At 33.1% G+C, this 24,948-nt stretch overlaps 1 protein-coding gene across 1 annotated transcript; it reads left to right on the forward strand.

Moving 5' to 3' along the window:
• Positions 1-189: 189 nt before the first annotated feature.
• LOC127729494 (phosphatidylinositol N-acetylglucosaminyltransferase subunit C-like) lies at positions 190-19,727 on the forward strand. Its single transcript, XM_052237334.1, has 7 exons — positions 190-296; positions 6,118-6,187; positions 8,259-8,413; positions 10,584-10,752; positions 12,170-12,317; positions 13,908-14,074; positions 19,466-19,727. The coding sequence occupies exons 1-7, from the start codon at positions 191-193 to the stop codon at positions 19,518-19,520; spliced, it is 870 nt and encodes a 289-aa protein (XP_052093294.1). The 5' UTR covers position 190; the 3' UTR covers positions 19,521-19,727.
• Positions 19,728-24,948: the final 5,221 nt, after the last annotated feature.

The raw sequence follows: 24,948 nt of genomic DNA on the forward strand, positions 1-24,948 counted from the left end.
AATACTATTTAATAAAATGTAGCATGATTACAACTAATTTATGCCATCAACTAAATATTACTATCAAACAAAACCTTGTAAATGTATGCGACGTTATAATTCTTAACGGTTATCAGATATACCAAAGAAATTCTCTATCAGGATTTATTTTAGAGCGCACCTAAAAAAATTATATCACATGACCAAAAAAATGGCAGACAAGCAACAAAAACGATGGAGGAAAATTTTGTACGAAGACCAAAGCGTTCCAGACAATTACGTGGATTCATCATTTTTAGATGAACTCCAAAAGAACCGTATGATGCATTTTACTACGTATTTAAAGCGAAATTATCCCTTTTCAGATACTAAGGTTTCTTACTTTCAACCGAATTCTAGCCATTTCGTCACCTGGTTTAATCGGCACCCGTTATAGTCAATTCGGCACCTAGTCAAATCGAGATCCGTTATAGTCAACTCGGCACCCAGTCAAACCGGGACCTGGTTAATTCAGCACACGAGATAGTTATTTCTGTACCTAAAATGAACATTATGCTTTGCAATTAAACTATTGAAGACTCCTTTTTTTCACTCCAGCCCCAGGTGTCAACATATATTTGTTATGCATTATAGTAGTTCCAATGGAAACTGTGTTATTAGCAATGCCATAATATCTGTTCCTTTTATTTTATCATAATTTTAAACGTTTCAAAATAAATAAAGATAAGATAAATTTGTTATTAGCACTAACACATTAACAATAAATGGTTATGACAACAAAATACAGACAAACTACAATAACATATGTACGAATCCGGGTCCGTTCGCGCCCAATCACGTTCGCCCCCATGCACGTTCGCGCCCAATCACGTTCGCCCCCATGCACGTTCGCCCCCCTTTCACTTTCGCACCCTATACGTTCGCACCCAAAGTCCGTTCGCACCCTGCACGTTCGCGCCCATTTTTTATTGGTTTTGTTTTTAATAATTTGTAAACGAGTTTTGGTAAGTGTATTGCTATAAATATATATTTTTTCATTGTTTCTAAATAAAGTGAGATTCTGACAAGGTTTTTTTTGTGTCATGGTAAATATATTGCTATAAACATTTTTTTTCATTGTTTTTAAATAAAGAGATTCTGACGACCAGTATTTTATTTTTGTGTTGAATAATTTTTAATCATGTTTGGATAGTGTATTGCTATAAATAGTTTTTTTCATTGTTTATGAATAAAGTGAGATTCTGACACACATGAGATCAAAGGAGCCAAGCAGTTAAAAACAATTATCTTTCGTGTTTTTTATTTAAAATCTTCAAAGTTTTACTCATACCAAGCTAAATACATGCAGTATTTACATCAACGCAAGTTAAAACAACCATGACAACAATCATGATTTTCAAACACTCAACAATAACACCAAATTAGGCTGTGGAATAAATACCAATTAGCAGTAATCATACATAATTAACATTTAATAATTAATCATCAAATCAATTTAAAACTATATTTCATTTAAAAATACCCGAATTTTTATTTATGAAAATAAAAATATTTTGATATAAACATCTACAAAACATCTAAAAATTTATCAGGTTTTTGAATAAAAAAAAAGGGTGCGAACGTGTAGGGTGCGAACGGACCTAGGGGGCGAACGTGTGGGGTGCGAACGTGAAGGGTGCGAACGTGTATTGGGCGCGAACGGACCCGATACCCATATGTACAATGAAGGAGTGACAGTGGATAAGTTTGAGAAAAATATATAAAAAATATAAAAAAACTTAAAAAATTTATTAAAAAAAAAAAAGAAAGATATCAAGTACCTATTAATAATGAGTTTCTCACCAACAAGCATTCATTCCAATAGTTCACAACAATTTTTATATGACTGCAAAAAAATTTTGCGGTCGTATATTGGTATGACGTTGGTATCGTCGCCGTCGTCCGAAAACACATTGGTTTTCGCACTCTAACTTTAGTTTAATTGAATGGATCTCTATGAAATTTTACCATAAGGTTCAATACCACAAAAGGAAGGTTGGGATTGATTTTGGGGGTAATTGCCTCAAATTTTAGGAATTTGGGGCCAAAAAGGGGCAAAAAACAAGCAATTTTCTTGTTTCAGGACAAAAGGAAGGTTGGGATTGATTTTGGGGGTTATGGTACCAACAGTTAAGGAATTAGGGGCCAAAAATAAGCATTTTTGTAACTTCCAGACATAAATTGTGTGTTAGTGTATGGATCTCTCTGACATTGTACCACAAGGTTCCATATCACAAGGGGAATGCTGGGATTGATTTTGGGGGTAATTGCCTCAAAATTTTAGGAATTAGGGGGCAAAAAACAAGCATTTTTCTAGTTTCATGACAATAACTTGTGTGTTAGTAAATGGATCTTTCTGAAATTGTACTACAAGGTTCCATATCACAAAGGGAAAGCTGGAATTGAGTTTGGGGGTAATTGCCCAAAATGTTTAGGAATAAGGGGCCAAAAATAAGCATTTTTCTAGTTTCCAGACAATAACTTGTGTTCAAGTGTATGGATCTCTCTGAAATTGTACTGCAAGGTATCATGCCATGCATAAAGGGAAGACTGGGATTGATTTTGGGGGTAATTGCCTCAAAATTTTAGGAATTAGGGGCCAAAAAGGGGCAAAAAACAAGCATTTTTCTTGTTTCAGGACAATAACTTGTGTGTAAGTGTATGGATCTTTCTGAAATTGTACTACAAGGTTCCATATCACAAAGAGAAAGCTGGGTTTGAGTTTGGGGGTAATTGCCCTTAATGTTTAGGAATTTGGGGGCCAAAAAGGGGCCAAAAAACAAACATTTTTCCTGTTTCCAGACAATAACTTGTGTTCAAGTGTATGAATCTCTCTGAAATTGTACTGCAAGGTACCATACCACAGAGGGAAGGCTGGGATTGAGTTTGGGGGTGATGAATCATAAGGGGGTGGGATTTTTTTTCCTTTTGTTCCTTTTTTTTTCTTTAAAATTTTCCATTTTAAATTGGTTATTTCTGATTTATATATAAACAATGATAAAAGCAAATAATAATGATATGGTTTGAATAGGTAAATTAAATTGTTTTAAGTTCTTAGACCACATTCATTCTGTGTCAGAAACCTATGCTGTGTCAAATATTTAATCACAATCCAAATTCAGAGCTGTAGCAAGCTTAAATGTTGTGTCCATACTTGTCCCAACTGCTCAGGGTTCGACCTCTGCAGTCGTATCAAGCTGCGCCCAGCGGAGCATTTTATTAATACTGTTGGGGAATTACTATTTAGAATTGATATAAGTAAGTTATATGATAAAGAAAGTAATTTGTTGTTCGATAGAACATAATTTAATTTCTTAATGAGTTTATCTCTCACATATTTATAGGATGAACTCATCTTCAATGTCTCCATTGTTGCAGCAAAGACATATCCTACTCTGCTTTGGTATTTTTAAGTATCATCCTCTTTAATTTCAATGGATAAAATATCAGCAGGTATAATTTGTCCTTGACCTTATTTTCATGGTTCATTACTCCATGTACTCTATGTTCAGTTTTTGTGTTCTGGTCTGTTTTTCAATTAATATAAGCATGATAAGCAATAAGTCAACTACATTTGGTGTATGGAAAAATTGTAAGGTTAACTATATTTGGTGGAAGGAATGATTGTAAGTATGTAAGGTGTACATGTCTGTCTGTAATGTATCATCTGACCTTGACCTCATTTTCATGGTTCATTGGTTGATGTTTAGTTTTTATTGTTTTGTTTGTTTCTTTGATACTATAAGTAAAAGGTCAACAATATTTGGTTAATGGAATTACTGTTAGGTGTACATGTCTGTCTGCCAGGGTTTATGCCCTTAAATGACAATTTTATACCTTCTTTTTGTGTTTTGGGCAAAAACGAAATAGAAGATAGATCTAGAGAGAAAATATAAACAGTCAAAATCATCAGTCAAAAAGATATTTTGGTCATAAATTCTATTCTTGTCCACTATGTTGGAGAGTGTTCATTGTTGTAGATTAACACAGACCTAAGTGAGCAACACAGGCTCTTTAGAGCCTCTAGTTTTAATTTAAGTACATGCTATATAGAACTTTTATTGGTAGTTAAATGAAATAAAATTTTAAAAACAACTATATTTCTTTAAGATCTGACTTTAACATGTTCATGATATTCGTTTCTTTAAATGTTTTACAATGTCATAATCTATCCAGATGATAAACATTTCAGGGTTCTCACTAAGGGGAGTCCATGAGTCCTGGACTCACGAATGATGATCATTTTCAGAACTGGCGAGTGCAAAGATGCATCAAGATTGTACAATGTTGTATCAACTGGGCACATATATCATGTATATCATCATTTAATTACAAAAGTTTAAAAATAATCTAAATTTGATATCATGTCCTGGTATTATTTTGTCATAGGGACTGAAATAATAAATTATAGAGCAATAAAATTTCATCTTCTCACTGTTGGACTTGCCATGACCAAAAATGATCCCTGGACTTGTCTTCAAAATTCCTGAAAGTCTGAAAGTGAGAACCCTGCGTTTGACATGAAATATAAATGGTAAATTGAAGCCAATTTATAAGTTCTTAGTTACAATACAATAAAAGACAATACACATGTTTATTCCAATCAAGATTCATCAGTGAGACAATGACAATGATACATTTATAATTCAGTTATATATAATATCAATATATAGTTCGTCTAAATAACAGCCCAACAATGTTAGATCTGTAAATTTGCGGAAGCAAATTTTTTGTTCTTCCCTGTCTGGGATTCGAACTCGTGCATACTTATATGCGTTCAGACTTACTTATAATATAATTATTTCTGTGACTGCATCCTACATTAATTTGTAAGATCCTCTACGATTGATAATTCAGCTGATCTGTAATATTCCATCTTCATGCCTTATATATCATGTACTGTGTTAGGACGCTAGATAAAAACTGACGAGGAAAGGTAACACGCAGCCACTGAAAGCTTGATTTTTGTCGAGCCTAGGTGGTCAAGTGGTCTAGCGAGTCGGGCATAGTGCAAGGCGATTTGGTGACACGATATCTCAGTAGCATGAGTTCGAATCCCGGCCAGGGAAGAACAAAAAATTTGCTTCCGCAAATTTACAGATCTAACATTGTTGGGCTGTTATTTAGACGAATTATGTGTACAGAATGTGTTTTCAGCCTTGTATCACCATCACTGGTGATCTGATGGATAAAATCTGTCATAGAGTTGTCACTGGTTCAGACGTACTTATTATATCAATATATATATATATACAAACAATACAGTTCAAGAGGACAATGTGTTAAACCTGTGTAATAATAAAAATAACAATATATTGATTTTAAATGTTTAGTTCATAGAAAGTAAGAAACAGACACTTTCCTGAGCATCTGAGATAAATAGGTTTTTGGTGGGATTTGTGTTGCTTTTATGTTTTGTTTTGTAGACTGTTGTAATTTCTTCAGGTAATTATTTGTTTTTTGCCATGGCATTGTCATTTTTTTTTACTTTTGAGTTTGATTATCTCTTTGGTATGTTCTGATGCAGCCTCTTTTTTTCAAGACATTAAAAAATTTCAAAGGGGGATGATTTTAAAACTCATTTAACATGTTTAAGCTTATACAATCTGACCATGCTGACTGAACAATACTAGTTCCATCATTTTTCAGAACACTTAGTGCCATTTAAAATAGTATTATAAAAATAAGAAGATGTGTTATGATTGCCAATGAGACAATTATCCACCAGAGACTAAATGAGATAGAAATTAGGAACTATAGGTCACAGAATTGTCTTGTTATATCATAAATTTAGAAAAATAAAAAAAAAGAGTTTCTTTTTGATTAAAGCTTTTTAGACTTAGAGTGATTTAAAGGTTGACAAGATGTATAAGACATCAGCCCTGTCTTATCTATGAATCTGCCTGATCACCTCTAGACTAGTCTGACTTCTTTCAGATTCTCGAGTCATTGGGTTGTTGAGAATTGATTTTCAGGGTCTGTATAATTAAATAGTTTAGCTCAACAAAGAACCATGTGTATTTTAAGAACTGATATTCAAACAACATGTGAAAATTTTATACTGAAAGGAAAGTATAATTTATGTTATTTCTATTTCAGTACATACAAGGAAGTATGATTATTGGACAGTTTGTGAACAGTCAGGGGAAGTAACTCAACAGATAAGCAGGTATTGAATGTTAACTGGATAAATAAAAGTCAGGTTGACTCACTATTAATAAAATTTTGTCATTAAAACATCAAAAAACTGAAACATTTCATTTAGTATTGAGCAAGTTAGGAGAATGTGGATTTAATTACATTTTCCTTAATATACCCAACGCAACAAAGTTGCATAAGATATAATTTTGTTGACCTGTTCGTCCATCAGTTCGTCTGTCAGTTCATCTGTCAGTTCATCTGTCAGTCCTGTTCTTGTCATCACAACTCCTCACAAAACCACACAACAGAATTTCATAAAACTTTGAAGATAATAAGACAATACTATGTAGATGTGCATATCCACAGGAAATTATGATTCAATTTTTTTTCTAGGAGTTATTACCCTTTGAACTTAGAATTTTAAATATATTGCTTCAACAGTTTGTCATCGCATCTCCTCTGAAACCACACTACATAATTTCATGAAACTTTGTAGATAATAAGGACATACAAGGTATATGTACATATCCACAGGAAATTATGATTCCATTTTTTTTCTAGGAATTATGCCCCTTTGAACTTAGAATTTTAAATATACTGCTGCAACAGTTTGTCATCACAACTCCTCTAAATTCACACGACAGAATTTCATGAAACTTTGTAGATAATAAAGGCATACAATGTAGGTGTGCATAGTGACGGAAAATTATAATTCAAATTTTTTCTAGGAATTATCCCATTTTGAACTGTGAATTTTAGATATACTATACTACTGCAACAGTTTGTCATTGCAACTCCTACGAAACACACTACAGAATTTCTACAAAAAAAATTTCTTTATAAATTTGGGTACAGTGTAACCATACTTGGCCACAATCATCATTGGGCTATCTAGTTTTAAAAAATGTGTCCGTTGACCATGCCCGCCAACCAAGATGGCTGACGTGGCTAAAAATAGAACACACGGGTAAAATGCAAGTTTTGTCTATTATTCTGAAAACCGTTATAATTTGAGAAAATCTGACACGGGTATAAATGTTCAGAATGTCTATTTCCTAAGAGTTATTGCCCTTAAATGACAAATTTCACCATTTTTTTTTCATTTTTGCCTATTATTTTGTAAAGTATAATAGATAGACAGAAACTTCAAATGCAAAAATGATCAGAAAAACAAGTTCTACAAATAAGTATAATAGTTGAAATGGTCAATTGACTCCTTATCAGAGTGGATTTGTGGAAATCGTCTGACGGCTCCTTATTGGAGTTATTAACCTTTAATGACGATTTTTACCATTTTTTTGCGTTTTGCCTATATGATAAAAATTATAATAGATAGATAGAAACTTAAATAATCAAAAATGATAAGCAAGACAAGATCTACTAACAAGTCAAATGTTGCCGATATAGTTAGTAGACTGCAGCTGTCACCCTTTATAGGAGTGATTGCCCTTAAATTAGGAATTTTTTTTACCCTCTTTTGTGTTTTGAGCAAAAACTAAATAAGATAGAGAGAAACAGTCTAAAAGATCAGCAATTTAAGACCAAGGTCAGCGAAACAGGCACTTTAGAGCCTCTAGATTTTATCATGCTTGAAGATACATGTATTGATTTGATGATTGGTTTATAGTTTTATCATGACAAGTTACAGATCAAGTTCAAATTTTGTTCCGGTCTGATGATTTTGTGCAGAGTTATGGTCTTTGGGCTTAGAAAATTCACTCAAATAATCAATTTTCCACATTGACTTGATATTTGTTATATAGTTTACACCATGACAAGTTAGGATTTTGTTTCAGCACAATGAATTTTTAACCGTTAGGGTACTATGCATTGCCTGGAAATACTCACAGAATGCTTGTTTTCATGCTATATTAAGGACAGGTCAAGGTTTTTAGAAGTTTTCAGAATGATAGTTGATAGGTCAACAAGACATGTTTGTGAATTATTCATGTTGATTGCAAAAGTGAAATATCCTAATTATTTAAACTTTTCGTCAGATGTTATAGCCTATTGACCTATGTTGATACTAGCAAATGACACTTATAGTAACAACTTCAATAATTGTTTTCCTCTTTTTACATTCTCTTTCTTTTTGGAAGTCTAGGACTGTTTGTTGTAGCATATGTATACATGGAGAATGGCTGGTTATCACCACACACTTTATTTACCATAACAACGACATTGACCTGTATAGGATACCTATTAAAGATGTACATAGAACACTACTATCAAGATACTACCTCTAACAGAACATGTACGTATACCGGTATTCATTATTTTGTTCAGGTTTAAAATATATTATAAGACATGCCTATAAATTTTTCAATAAACATTTATTAACATAAATGAGTGAACAACATACATGTAACAGCCCTCCAAAAACATGTAAATGTCACCATGCATATGGTATTCAGTAAACAATGACAACACTATACAATTGGTAAATGGGAAAATTTCAACAGTTTTTAATTTATGATTAAGACACTAATGAAGACACCATTTAACTGATAATTAATAATGAAGAAGATACCATACAATCAGTAAATTAAAGCAATTCATTAGTCTTCAACGTATGATTAAGGCACTATACAAGTAGTAATGAAGACACCATTTAACTAATAATGAAAAATTGTTTAATTAATTATGAAGGCACCATATAACTAAGTATGGAGACACCCTTTACCTAGATACAAAGACACAAGACATAAGTAATGAAGACACAATTGGTAAACAGAATCAATTAAACTCACAAGAAAGAAAATTAATATAAAAACTACATATATTGTATAAAGAAACATACAACAACAACAGCAACTAAAAAATAAAGAAAGGGACATCATCTGACAAAGGTCTGTGAGTTGGACATAGAACACAATACATTAAAAAGGATAACAGGAATTACCAAATATACAGTACAGCATACCAAACCAACCATGAACACCCAACCCCTCAGGACAAAATAGCTGTAAAAACAGTCAACTTTGCATGATCCTTATATATAAAAATCAGAAGATGTGGTATGCTTGCCAATGAGACAACTCTCCAAAAGAGACCAAATGACACAGATTTTAAGAACTCTTAGTCACCATACGGCCTTCAACAATGAGTTAAACCCTTACCGCATAGTCAACTATAAAAGGCCTGACAAACATAAAACAATTTAGGTAAGAAAACTAACGGCCTGATTATTAACCTTGGTATGGACATAAAGTCTCTACATATATGTTACTGAATTCTTTCATGATGAAATAGTATAGTATTAATTATAAAAGGGTGTTTTGATAATGGCCCATCCAAGGTCTGTTATAATGGTAGAAGATGTCTGTTAATGGCACAGGCAATGCCCAGGTACATTACAGCCTCTGAGTTTAGGTGCCAAAGAATATAACATCATTTCACAGAATTTTCATAACAACCCAATGACACAAATCTGACTTTACCATGATATGAATGTTTGCAAGCTCTCTTGTTGCTGCATCAATGACCAATGAGATAGCAGCCTATTACAGTCAGATGTTATTTCTGTTTTTGATTACTTAAGTGTAATGTTAACTTATCTGGTTTTTGTCTCGCCTTGACGGAGTAAAAAAGCGAGACATAGGTATGCTGTTTCCGGCATCGGCGGCAGCGTCAACAATGTATTAGTTTGTGATTAGGTCTAGTTCATGGTGAACCACTAGTGGTAGGTCAATGATATTTGGTATGCAGTTGTATAAGCATTGGCATATCTCATTTCCATGGAGATTATTTGGCTCTGCCCCCTTAGTCATGGTCTATAGACTTTGAAAATTTTGCTAAGTTAACATGTATTAGTTTGTGATTAGGTCAGTTCAAGGGGAACCATTAATGGTAGGCCAATGTTAATTGGTGTTCAGTTGTATAAGCATTTGCACATCTCATTTCCATGGAGAATATTTTGCCCCGCCCCCTCAGTCATGGTCTATTTACTTTGAAACTTTTGCTTACTTTACATGTACATTGTATTAGTTTGTGATTAGATCAGTTTAAGATGAACTGCTAATGTTATTAAGTCAATGATATTTGGTATGCAAATTTATTGGCATTTGCAAGTATCGTTTCCATGGAGATCATATAGCCCCACCCCTGATCATGGTTTATTGACTTTGAAACTTTTACATAGTTTACAAGTTAATGTTTGAGTTTAGGTTTGTTTAAAGGGAACGACTTATAATAAGTCAATGGTATTTGGTATGCAGTTGTATTAGCATTGGCACATCTCATTCCATGGAGATTGTTTAGCCATGTACCTTCAGTCATGGTTCATTGACTTTGAATATTTGCATAACTTACATGTTAAAGTATTGCTATTTTAATTTCAACATTAATTTTGCATTATCAAAATAACAAAAAGGCGAGACATATCTCTGTGATAACAGTTTATTAACATTTATATTTTATTCCAGTTTTAGATGATATAAAGACGGCACTGGTTTTTGCTGGTTTTAGTTATGGACTGTCACCAGTACTTGTTTCCTTGACAGAGACAATATCAACAGATACAATATATGCCATGACTACCATGATGTTGCTTGGCAACCTTGTATTTCATCATTATGGTGCCAATGCAGCATTGTAAGTGATTAAAGTATTGCTAAAATGAAAGAGCATCAATCTTAAAAAAAAAACATAGATTCTGTACATGTTATCAGTTTACCAAAACAAAAAGTGAGGTCCTGAGGGTGATGGTCAAAATGTTTGCCTTAGCTTCCAAACACTTTAAAATATTCAAGCTAAAAAAAGATTGAAGATTTAAAAAGTAAAATAACAAAAATACCGAACTCCAAGAAAAATTCAAAACGGAAAGTTCCTTATCAAATGGCAAAATCAAAAGCTGAAACACATCAAATGAATGGAAAACAACTGTCATATTCCTGACTTGGTACAGGCATTTCCTTATGTATAAAATGGTGGATTATACCTGGCTTCACTTGTATGAGAAAAAAGGGACATTCAAAACTCAAGATTAAATGACAAGCCATGGCAAAAAACAAAAGACGACTAAAAAAAAAACAAGTTCATAAAACACTACATAGAAAACTGAGCAACAATAATCCGAACAAATAATTGGGATGATCTCATTTGCTCCAGAAAGGTATGCAGCTCCTGCTATTCTAGTGGCACCCATGGTGTTGCTCATGGTAAGTACAAGTTCAGTGATCAGTTTCATTTGATGATGTCACAATCAAGAAAAAGAGGACCGGAATGTTTTAACCTCAATTTGAACAAATATGTTGTCATCTGTGACACAGATACCCCATAATGGTCAACCAAATGTATGAACCCTCAAGCATTATGGTCCCTCCAGCAAAGCTATTGGGATTGTATGGGTGTCTCAAGTTGATACTGATGTGATTGTGACAAAGCCGTATGATATTCTATATTATAATTTTGTTGGTTGAATTATACTTCTACAATAAATCTCTATTTTTGTAATAATATTGAATAAAAGTTTTGACAGGTTTATTATCATGATTATACCTAATATCCTGTCTGTAAAGTTTTTTGGTTATGAAAAATTTAAGTCCATTGGAGTCTGTGATTGTTCTGCAAACACTCTCACATAAATCGAACTCATAGTATAATACTCCATACAAAGGAAGCAACCGAACATCACCTCTAAGGAAAGGTTTGATTTAATGAAGATACTTGTTTACTTTCAGAGTATTAGAAGCATTATCGTTACATGCAGATACTTGTTTACTTTCAGAGTATCAGAAGCATTATCATTAAATACAGATACTTGTTTACTTTCAGAGTATCAGAAGCATTATCATTAAATACAGATACTTGTTTACTTTCAGAGTACCAGAAGCATTATCATTAAATACAGATACTTGTTTACTTTCAGAGTATCAGAAGCATTATCATTAAATACAGATACTTGTTTACTTTCAGAGTACCAGAAGCATTATCATTAAATACAGATACTTGTTTACTTTCAGAGTATCAGAAGCATTATCATTAAATACAGATACTTGTTTACTTTCAGAGTATCAGAAGCATTATCATTAAATGCAGGATTGTTTGCCTCAGTATGTCTAGCTTCAAGATTACATACAACATGGCACTCATTTTCTACTGTTACATTCTCAATAGAAATTTTTGGCTTGTGGCCAATGTTGAGAAGAAATCTCAGGGTAGGTATATTTAAGTTTTTGGTATAATTAATTATTTGCTAGACCTTAAATGGATATTTTGCAATCATACCACATGTCCTTACTTTCATAAGATATCACAATGTTATTGAATAAAATAACAATATCCCTAATGAACTGCATATCAATAATTGGTTAGGCCTGATAACATTAAATTATCTGCTGCACTTTAATTTGTGGGTACCAATTTTTATGGTTATTGTCGATGGCTTTATCCACGAATTTAAGTGTCCAATGAAATATAACTACAGATATCCAAATCAAGACATGGATAAATCCCAATGTATTGCATGTTTGAATATATGGATGTGGGCATATAATCTAGAGAATACATTGAATATCAGCAAACACACTATGAGCTATATATACAACCTTTATTTCTCATGAAAAATTGATTTTGATCGATGAAAGTCCAACTTCAAGTGATGATATGCGATGATGTCATGATGAAGTGTTCATATTATCTCCTCATGATTCTCATACAAAAAAAATCATATTGGGCTTGCTTTTTTATTTTACAAGAATTAATTCTACAATTCAAAGTACATTTTGTAACGTGTTTATGTAACAGTTTTCTTTAATTGACATGTTTATTGCCGTATTAACACCTTTGATGATTGTTAAAAATATGTTGATCATTTGATCTGGGGTATCAATTTATTTGTTTGATTTTATTATTTTCTGGATAAGTAAAGATTCAAGTTTTACATATTTGTGACAATTTATTTTGATGTTATTTTTCTGCTCACAAAAGTTGGAAAAATAAATTTCTCACCAAAAAATAAGTGGATTTACAGTACATAAAAATAAGATTAATTTACAGTGTATAAAAATAAGATTGATTACTTACAGTGTCAAGAAAAAAAAGATTATGTATGATTGCCAATGAGACAACTATCCACCAGACACCAAATGATGAGGAAGTAAAGCATCTATAGGGTACAGTACAGGCTTCAACAATGAGCAAAACCAACACTATATTGTAAGCCATCAAAGGCCCCAACATGCAAATATGTAAGACAATTCAAACAAGAAATTGAATTTATGCTAAAACAATCAATCACAAATAAATATACCAAACAGCAATAAATTTTGTGACTTCTTGCATATATGCAGAATGTGTCAGGGTGATCAGATAAAATGGGAAAATGCAAAATATAATTTTAAAATTTGCTTTTTTACCATAAAAAGCTTCTTTTCAAGTTTCAAAGTACTCCAGGAAGGTTATACAAAGTTAGTGATGTCTTAAAAACTTTAAACTAGGACTACATCTAAACTTTAACTGCAAACAAAATTTAAGTTTTTTTCTCAGTAAAATACAAAAAAAATGTATGATGGCTATGTCTTACTTTCTAGAGTTTTGTTGAAGGCTATACAAGAATTGATTCACTGGACAGTTGCTATGGCCTTTGTTTATTTTGTTTGGTTTTTTTTTACTAAAGTGGAGCAGGATTTCCAGAGCACATAAGTCATCCTTAGATTTTGGTAAAGCTCTTTAGCTCAATCTATTTTTGTCTGCCTTTCTTCCCCTTGTGTTTTAATTGCCCCTTGTTATTTTCTTACTTTTTGCAGAAACATATACCACAGACACAAAGATGGTTAACATTCCTGCTCATGATCATCACCAGCATGTTACTATGGACATTTTCTACAGTGGCAGCCATATTTTATATTATATTATTTCTTTTCATCACATTTATTTGTCCTGCATGGTTAGTCAGTCTTCAGCCATTGAAAAAGTAAGTATATATATGTATTTAAGATAACTAAAAACAGGGGCAGATCCAGCCCTTTTTAAAAGAGGGGGGGGGGGGGGGGTTCTAACCATATGTCCCCATTCGAAAGCATTGATTGTCAAAAAAAAAGAGGGGTTCCATAGACTGAACCCAAGTTTTAAATGCATTAAAAAAATAAACAATTTGTCAGTAAATAGGGACGAAGGAAAAATAAAAGTTGCTCTGGAAAGTGACTTCTGATCATGAATATGCATCTTTCCAAGTTTTTTAAAAATTCCAACAAGAGTGGACAAAATTACTGACCTTTAAAAAAACTTTAACCACAGACTCTAAATGTTGAGGACACCAAAAGACAACCAAATAGATATAAGAAGATGTGGTATAAGTGCCAATGAGACAACTCTCAATCCAAGTCACAACTTGTAAAAAGTAAACCATTGTAGTTCAAAGTACGGCCTTCAACAGAGTGCCTTGGCTCACACCGAACAGCAACATATAAAGGGCCCCAAAAATAACTAGTGTAAAACCATTCAAACAGGAAAACCAATGGTCTAATCTATATAAAAAAACAGAAACAAGAAACACTTATGAACCACATTACCAAACGACAACCACTGAACAACAGGTTCCTGACTTAGGACAGGTGCAAACAAATGCAAATGGTTTAAAAGTTGTAGGATTTTTATGTATCACTTGTACAACCTTGATCGCAGGCTTGACAAACATCTGTCACTAAAGAGTTGTTGCCCTTGAAAGACAATGTATCCCCATTTTTGAATTTTAGTTGAAGCTTTAATAGATTGATAGAAACTGTAAACAGCAAAAATGGTCAGCAATACAAGTTCTAAAAAAATTCCAATATGACAGTTAAACCATTGAAACCTCATAGGAGTTATTTCCCTTAAATGACAATTTTTAACTGATTTTTAAGTTTTTGGGGTATTATCTTTACACTTTAATAGATAGGTAATAAAATGCTCCGCTGGGGCGCAGCTTGATACGACCGCAGAGGGTGAACCCTGAACAGTTGGGGCAAGTATGGACACAACATTCAAGCTTGATACAGCACTGAATTTGGATTGTAATTAAATAATTGACACAGCATAGGTTTCTGACACAGAATGAAAGTGGTCTAAGAACTTAAAAATTTTTAATTTACCTATTCAAACCATATCATTATTATTTGCTTTTATATATAAATCAGAAATAACCAATTTTAAAGAAAAAAAAATCCACCTCCCCCAATTTTTTGAACCCCCTTATGATTCATCACCCCCAAACTCAATCCCAGCTTTCCCTTTGTGGTATGGTACCTTGCAGTACAATTTCAGAGAGATCCATACACTTGAACACAAGTTATTGTCTGGAAACTAGAAAAAATGCTTGTTTTTTGGCCCATTTTTGGCCCAAAATTCCTAAACGTTTAGGGCAATTACCCCCAAACTCAAACCCAGCTTTCCATTTGTGATATGGAACCTTGCAGTACAATTTCATAAAGATCCATACACTTACACACAAGTTATTGTCCTGAAACTAGAAAAATGCTTTTTTTTTGCCCTTTTATGGCCCCTAATTACTAAAATTTTGAGGGAATTACCCCCAAAATCAATCCCAGCCTTCCCTTATGGTATGGTACCTTGCAGTACAATTTCAGAGAGATCAATACACTTGAACACAAGTTATTGTCTGGAAACTAGAAAAATGCTTATTTTTGGCCCCTTATTCCTAAACTTTTTGGGCAATTACCACCAAACTCAATTCCAGCTTTCCCTTTGTGATATGGAACCTTGTAGTACAATTTCATAAAGATCCATACACTTACACACAAGTAATTGTCATGAAACTAGAAAAATGCTTGTTTTTTGCCCCTTTTTGGCCCCTTATTCCTAAAATTTGGAGGCAATTACCCCCAAAATCAATCCCAGCATTCCCTTTGTGATATGGAACCTTGTGGTACAATGTCAGAGAGATCCATACACTTACACACAAGTTATGTCTGGAAGTTACAATAAAATGCCCGGCAGGGCGCAGCTTGATACGATCGCAGAGGTCGAACCCTGAACAGTTGGGGCAAGTATGGACACAACATTCAAGCTTGATACAGCTCTGAATTTGGATTGTGATTAAATATTTGACACAGCATAGGTTTCTGACACAGAATGAATGTGGTCTAAGAACTTAAAAATTTTAAATTGGACATTCACCTATTATGGTCCAATATCTTAAATCTAAATACATGGTTAGATTCAGCATATCAAAGAACCCCAAGAATTCAATTTTTGATGAAATCAAACAAAGTTTAATTTTGGACCCTTTTGACCTCAATGTGGACAAAGTTGATAACGGGGCCCAAAAATCAAAAATCTAAATACATGGTTAGATTCAGCATATCAAAGAACCCCATATATTCAATTTTTGTTGAAATCAAACAAAGTTTAATTTTGGACCCCGATTTGGACCAACTTGAAAACTGGGCCCATAATCAAAAATCTAAATACATGTTTAGATTCAGCATATCAAAGAACCCTAAAAATTCAATTTTTGTTAAAATCAAACTAAGTTTAATTTTGGACCCTTTGGACCTTAATGTAAACCAATTTGAAAACGGAACCAAAAATTAAGAATCTAAATACACGGTTAGATTCGGCATATCAAAGAACCCCAATAATTCAATTTTTGATGAAATCAAACAAAGTTAAATTTCGGACCCTTTGGACCTCAATGTGGACCAATTTAAAAACGGGGCCCAAAATCCAAAAACTTAATACACGGTTAGATTCAGCATATTAAAGAACTCCAAGAATTCAAGAATAAAACCCCATTGAAATTGATCAAGAAATAAGCAATTTATACGAAGTATCTTCTTTTGCACAATACTGTGCAATTGAATATTTCTTGCTATTGCACAATACTGTACAATTGACAATTTCTTGCTCTTGCGCAATATTGTGCTATTGGATATTTCTTGCTATTGCCCAATACTGTGCAATTGAAGATTTCTTGCTATTGCGCAATACTGTGCAATTGAAGATTTTTTGCTATTTGGCAATACTGTGCAATTGAAAATTTCTTGCTATTGCACAATACTTATTATATAATAATTTACACATCCTGTTTGGTGTGTATCTCCTACCATATCATTATTATTTGCTTTTAAATATAAATCAGAAATAACCAACTTAAAATGGAAAATTTTAAAAGAAAAAAAAAAGGAAAAAAGAAAAAAAAAAGAAAAAAAAAATCCCCCCCCCCAAATTTTTTGAACCCCTTATGATTCATCACCCCCAAACTCAATCCCAGCCTTCCCTTTGTGGTATGGTACCTTGCAGTACAATTTCAGAGAGATCCATACACTTGAACACAAGTTATTGTCTGGAAACTAGAAAAAATGCTTATTTTTGGCCCCTTTTTGGCCCCCAATTCCTAAACGTTTCGGGCAATTACCCCCAAACTCAATTCCAGCTTTCCCTTTGTGATATGGAACCTTGTAGTACAATTTCAGAAATATCCAAACACTTACACACAAGTTATTGTCATGAAACTAGAAAAAATGCTTATTTTTGGCCCCTTTTTGGCCCCCAATTCCTAAATGTTTCGGGCAATTACCCCCAAACTCAAGTCCAGCTTTCCCTTTGTGATATGGAACCTTGTAGTACAATTTCAGAAATATCCAAACACTTACACACAAGTTATTGTCATGAAACTAGAAAAATGCTTGTTTTTTGCCCCTTTTTTGGCCCCTAATTTCTAAAACTTTGAGGCAATTACCCCCAAAATCAATTACAGCCTTCCCTCTGTGATATGGAACCTTGTGGTACAATGTCAGAGAGATCCATACACTTACACACAAGTTATTGTCTGGAAGTTACAAAAATGCTTATTTTTGGCCCCTTTTTGGCCCCTAATTCCTTAACTGTTGGTACCATAACCCCCAAAATCAATCCCAACCTTCCTTTTGTGGTATTGAACCTTATGGTAAAATTTCATGGAGATCCATTCACTTAAACTAAAGTAAGAGTGCGAAAACCAATGTGTCTTCGGACGACGCCGGACGACGCCAGACGACGACGACGACGCCAACGTCATACCAATATACGACCAAAAATTTTTTAATTTTTGCGGTCGTATAAAAATGCTTATTTTTGGCCCCTTTTTGGCCCCTAATTCCTTAACTGTTGGTACCATAACCCCCAAAATCAATCCCCACCTTCCTTTTGTGGTATTGAACCTTATGGTAAAATTTCATTGAGATCCATTCACTTAAACTAAAGTTAGAGTGCGAAAACTAATGTGTCTTCGGACGACGCCGCCGCCGCCGAACGACGACAACGTCTATTCAAAATAATCTCAAAAATGTGGTGCACTTTTAAAAAAAACGCTACACATGTTATTCAGTGTGCACCACATTTTTTATGTTATTTCCAATAGACAGAAAAATATTACAGTCATTCCTTAAACAGAATAATTCGTACATTTCCCAATAAGTTTAACAAGCACCATAGGCAGCAGAACAAGGTCAACCCAAGTGATCAACTTTTACATTTTTAACCGGATTTTCGAAGTAAAAATCGGTTATTGATTCGGGAATGTAAGTCGGGCTGGTGGGCGGCTGCCAAACAGTACCGTTCATTTTCATGAAAACGCTTTGAAGAAATTTTTTCAAATTTAGATATATTGTTTCCTGTGACTAAATGAATGAATGATTATAATCTGAAAAAAGATATACATTGTGTTACATCATATCTAATTTTAGATAACTATTAATCATATCTAATGTTAGAGTACTATGTTAAACCATATTTATGTTCAAAGGGATATAACTCAAAACTTATTCCATGAACCAGTAATTATAACATCAAAATTTCTTTATAATCTTTATAACTCTTTTTTTTAAGTCATGTGTGTTATTTGGTACTTTATTTTTGTTGTGTGTGTTATTGTTTAATTTTTACATGATCCTGTTTGGGGTTCAGATTTGCAAATATCATTTTCATTATTAATTAGATAATATTCAATCACAATCCAAATTCAGAGCTGTTTTAAGCTTAAATGTTGTGTCCATACTTGCTCTACTGTTCAGGGTTCGACCTCTGCAGGAAAATGTGGTTTGCTGTCACTCGACAGCCTCTTGTTGTTTGTATTTTGGTAAAAAAAAGTTACTTGTTTTTTTAAGTTTTCTTTTTTGAAGACATCATTGATTAATTTAAATGATAATTTTATAAAATTTTTCAGTGCGTATATAAATAACAAATATGAATTATGATAAGTCTGTTATAATACATTACAAGAACACTCACAACTATATATGGGTACCGGTAACAAGACTTAGAACAAATATGAATAATAAAATTCCATATGAGAAACATTATGTAATGTTTTTATTTTATTTTTCAGTAATATACACGGACCATGGGATGAGGCTGTTATAGAAGAAAAGAAAGTAAGCTGATGACGGACATGAATTAATTACAAAATAGCTTTCTCTTTGTTCAAATTAACTGAATATGTGGTGAACAATATCCAATTAATTTTTCATGTTGTAAAGTTTGACCGACCATGAATGCAACATGCAGTTATGAGTAAAAGACAATAAAATACAACACTCAGTTGCTTGATTCACAATTTGATTGTGAAAAATAAAATTAGTATTTTGAAATGATTGTTGATGTTTTTTAATTAAAGCATCACTTTGTCTAGACTAGACAGTTCATAAAACCATCTGACAATGGTAGGAGGGGAACTAAATTTTCACCAGATATTAAAGGATGCTTTACAATAACTGATGGACAAATATTGTCTGTTGACAAAGAAAATCATGACCATTTAAATTGAAAATTGGGATGTTTTATGTGAAACTCAGTCGAATGGATTCAGTTGAGGATTATGCCAGGCAATGGGTTAAAAGTGAGAAAGAAGACATAGATACTCTTGCCGAATGGTTTAAGGCTGTGAGGATGTTGATCCAAATAGAATTAAGAAACTGAATGGGTCTATCAATACTCATGCTTCATCAATTTTTATACGACCGCAAAAAAATTTTGTGGTCGTATATTGGTATGACGTTGGCGTCGTCGTCGTCGTCGTCGTCGTCCGGCGTCGTCGTCGTCGTCGTCCAGCGTCGTCGTCCGAATACATATTGGTTTTCGCACTCTAACTTTAGTTTAAGTGAATGGATCTTTTTGAAATTTGACCATAAGGTTAAATACCACAAAAGGAAGGTTGGGATTGATTTTGGGGGTTATGGTACCAACAGTTAAGGAATTAGGGGCCAAAAAGGGGCCAAAAATGAGCATTTTCTAGTTTCCAGACAATAACTGTGGAACGGTGTATGGATCTCTCTGAAATTATACTACAAGTTTCCATACCACAAAGGGATGGTTAGGATTTGCTTTGGGGGGTTATGGCTCAAACCGTTTAGGAATTAGGGGCAAAAAAGGGGGAAAAACAAGGTTGTCCTGGTTAATGGACAAATACTTTAGTACAAAACATAATTTAAAGCAGTGTAAGGGAGATAAATCAAATACATCATTGAAATTATCTCCCTTACACTGCTTTTAAATTATGTATAAAGTAATGGTTAATGAACAATAAAGATAATCTAAAACAGTGTAAGGGAGGTAATCCAAATACAACGTTTTGGTTACTTCCCTTACACTGCTTTTAAATTATGTTTAAAGAAATGCATATTTATAAAGGAAGACCAGTAAAAATATCTGCAAATGTTTTCATCTTTTTTTTTTACAAAAAAATCCATATGAAAGATTTGACACTATATTTTTATTAATTCTGTTATAAAATAGATTAAGTTAGCACTATGGTAAATTTAAATGGGTAATTATGGTTGCCAACTCCATTGGAAATTTGAATTGAGATTATGACCATATCTTGAGGGAAAGAATTTTTTGGGGGGAAAAAGGGGGGGGGGGATAAAAAGAAATTGTGGGGGGGTCAATTTTTTCTCATTTCAGATTTCAGAAATTAAAAAGAATTATTCTTCAAATATTATTTTTTTTTCAAATTTCAAATATTGAAAAATTTCAAGAAGTAATCTTTAATTGCACAGTATGGCGCATTAGATTTGTAAAATCTTTGATCACATTTATTTATTTGTTATGCCAAATCTAACAGTGTATTTAGATTTTTAATTTTGGGTCCAGTTTTCAAATTGGTCTACATTAAGGTCCAAAGGGTCCAAAATGAAACTTTGTTTGATTTCAACAAAAATTGAATATATGGGGTTCTTTGATATGCTGAATCTAAACATGTATTTAGATTTTAGATTTTTGGCCCAGTTTTCAAGTTGGTCCAAATTGGGGTCCAAAATTAAACTTTGTTTGATTTCAACAAAAATTGAATATATGGGGTTCTTTGATATGCTGAATCATACCATGTATTTAGATTTTTTATTTGTGGGCCCGCTATCAAATTGGTTCATATTGAGGTCAAAAGGGTCCAAAATTAAACTTTGTTTGATTTCATCAAAAATTTAATTATTGGGGTTCTTTGATATGCCAAATCTAACCGTGTATTTAGATTTTTAATTTTGGGTCCCGTTTTTTAAATTGGTCTACATTAAGGTCTAAAGGGTCCAAAATTAAACTTAGTTTGATTTTAACAAAAATTGAATTTTTGGGGTTCTTTGATATGCTGAATCTAAACATGTGTTTAGATTTTTTATTATGGGACCAGTTTTCAAGTTGGTCCAAGTTGGGGTCCAAAATTAAACTTTGTTTGATTTCAACAAAAATTGAATATATGAGGTTCTTTGATATGCTGAATCTAAACATGTATTTAGATTTTAGATTTTTGGCCCAGTTTTCAAGTTGGTCCAAATTGGGGTCCAAAATTAAACTTTGTTTGATTTCAACAAAAATTGAATATATGGGGTTCTTTGATATGCTGAATCTAACCATGTATTTAGATTTTTTATTTGTGGACCCTGTTATCAAATTGGTTCATATTGAGGTCAAAAGGGTCCAAAATTAAACTTTGTTTGATTTCATCTAAAATTGAATTATTGGGGCTCTTTGATATTCCAAATCTAACCGTGTATTTAGATTTTTAATTTTGGGTCCTGTTTTTTAAATTGGTCTACATTAAGGTCCAAAGGGTCCAAAATTAACCTTAGTTTGATTTTAACAAAAATTGAATTCTTGGGGTTCTTTGATATGCTGAATCTAAACATGTGTTTAGATTTTTGATTATGGGCCCAGTTTTCAAGTTGGTCCAAGTTGGGGTCCAAAATTAAACTTTTTTTGATTTCAACAAAAATTGAATATATGGGGTTCTTTGATATGCTGAATCTAACCATGTATTTTGATTTTAGATTTTTGGCCCAGTTTTCAAGTTGGTCCAAATTGGGGTCCAAAATTAAACTTTGTTTGATTTCAACAAAAATTGAATATATGGGGTTCTTTGATATGCTGAATCTTACCATGTATTTAGATTTTTTATTTTGTGGGCCCGCTATCAAATTGGTTCATATTGAGGTCAAAAGGGTCCAAAATTAAACTTTGTTTGATTTCATCAAAAATTGAATTATTGGGGTTCTTTGATATGCCAAATCTAACCGTGTTTTTAGATTTTTAATTTTGGGTCCCGTTTTTTAAATTGGTCTACATTAAGGTCCAAAGGGTCCAAAATTAAACTTAGTTTGATTTTAACAAAAATTGAATTCTTGGGGTACTTTGATATGCTGAATCTTAACATGTGTTTAGATTTTTGATTATGGGACCAGTTTTCAAGTTTGTTCAAGTTGGGGTCCAAAATTAAACTTTGTTTGATTTCAACAAAAATTGAATATATGGGGTTCTTTGATATGCTGAATCTAACCATGTATTTTGATTTTGGACATTGGACCATAATAGGTAAATTAAAAAAATTGAAGTTCTTAGACCACATTCTTTCTGTGTCAGAACCTATGCTGTGTCAAATATTTAATCACAATCCAAATTCAGAGCTGTATCAAGCTTGAATGTTGTGTCCATACTTGCCCCAACTGTTCAGGGTTCGACCTCTGCGGTCGTATCAAGCTGCGCCCAGCGAAGCATTTTATTAAAGACCCAAATGTTGCAAAACACTTGTCCTACAACCATGACAAATATGTTGTTGTCCCCGCAGATGAAGCCCCAAACAACATTGTTTTTGTGTGTAAACCACATTACATAAATTGTTTGATAAATGAATTAGGTATTGAAAATAAATTCAACATATACCCCCACTTTTTTTTCTAAAGAGGAAATCCTGGATAATCATAGGTCTGTTCTATGTTCCTTTGGAATTTCAACCAAAGATGAAGAACTGGATCTTTCATCACTGTATTGGATACCTAAACTACATAAGTGTCCTTACAAACAACGGTATATTGCTGGGTCTTCCAAGTGCTCCACGAAACCTCTTTCTAAATTATTAACATCAATTTTATCAGCAATCAAAGCCGGAAGTTATTGTGAAACAACCTATTCTAGAGGTGTCATGAATCAGATATGGATACTAAAAAATTCCAAAGATCTTTTAGAGTACATGCAACCTAAGACCCTTTTATCTTGCAATAGTATTAAAACATTTTACTTTTCTACACTTTACACAAGAATTCCCCATTCCAAACTAAAAGACAAATTTAAAGAGTTGGTATTCCTTTGTTTCATAAACTGAGATATGTCTCGCCTATTTGTTATTTTGATAATGCAAATGTTGAAATTAAAATTACAATACTTTAACATGTAAGTTATGCAAATATTCAAAGTCAATGAACCATGACTGAATGTACAGGGCTAAACAGTCTCCATGGAAATGAGATGTGCCAATGCTAATACAACTGCAAACCAAATACCACTGGCTTTTCATAAGTCGTTCCCTTTAAATAAACCTAAACACAAACATTAACTTGTAAACTATGTAAAAATTTCAAAGTCAATGAACCATAGTTAGGGGGTGGGGTTATATAATCTCCATGGAAATGAAACTTGCAAATGCCAATACATTTGCATACCGAATATCATTGACTTAACATTAGTGGTTCATCTTAAACTGACCTAATCACAAACTAATACATGTAACTAAGCAAAAGTTTCAAAGTCAATAGACCATGACTGAGAAGTAAGGACCAAATATTCTCCATGGAAATGAGATATGCTAATGCTTCCACAACTGCATACCAATTATCATTGACCTACCACTAAAGGTTCCCCTTAAACTGACCTAATCACAAACTAATACATGTAAACTAAGCAAAAGTTTTAAAGTCAATAGACCATGACTGAGGGGGCGGGGCCAAATAATCTCCATGGAAATGAGATATGCCAATGCTTATACAACTTCATATTAAATATCATTGACCTACCACTAGTGGTTCCCCATAAACTGACCTAATCACAAACTAATACATGTAAACTAAGCAAAGTTTCAAAGTCAATAGACCTTGACTGAGGGGGTGGGGCCAAATAATCTCCATGGTAATGAGATGTGTAAATGCTAATACAACTGCATACCAAATATCATTGACCTACTACTAGTGGTTCCCCATAAACTGACCTAATCACAAACTAATACATGTAAACTAAGCAAAGTTTCAAAGTCAATAGACCTTGACTGAGGGGGTGGGGCCAAATAATCTCCATGGTAATGAGATGTGCCAATGCTAACTGCATACCAAATATCATTGACCTACCACTAGTGGTTCACCATGAACTAGACCTAATCACAAACTAATACATTGTTGACGCCGCCGCCGGAAACAGCATACCTATGTCTCGCTTTTTGACTCCGTCAAGCCGAGACAATAAAAAAGAATGGCCAACATAGATACAAGTATCTTGTCTTAGGGAGGGATAAATTCTACTTTGTAAAAAATCACTTTGATTCAAACAAATAATTCT

This window comes from Mytilus californianus, unplaced genomic scaffold (genome assembly GCF_021869535.1).
Source record: "Mytilus californianus isolate M0D057914Y unplaced genomic scaffold, xbMytCali1.0.p SCAF_2, whole genome shotgun sequence".
NCBI lineage: Eukaryota > Metazoa > Mollusca > Bivalvia > Mytilida > Mytilidae > Mytilus > Mytilus californianus.

What these genes read in the sequence shown, in the direction of transcription:
- LOC127729494 (XM_052237334.1), top strand. Translation starts at nt 191, where the DNA reads ATGGCAGACAAGCAACAAAAACGATGGAGGAAAATTTTGTACGAAGAC. An exon ending in GTAACTCAACAGATAAGCAG is followed by an intron (nt 6,188 to 8,258) that starts GTATTGAATGTT and finishes TCTTTTTGGAAG; the next exon opens with TCTAGGACTGTTTGTTGTAG. An exon ending in TACTACCTCTAACAGAACAT is followed by an intron (nt 8,414 to 10,583) that starts GTACGTATACCG and finishes ATTTTATTCCAG; the next exon opens with TTTTAGATGATATAAAGACG.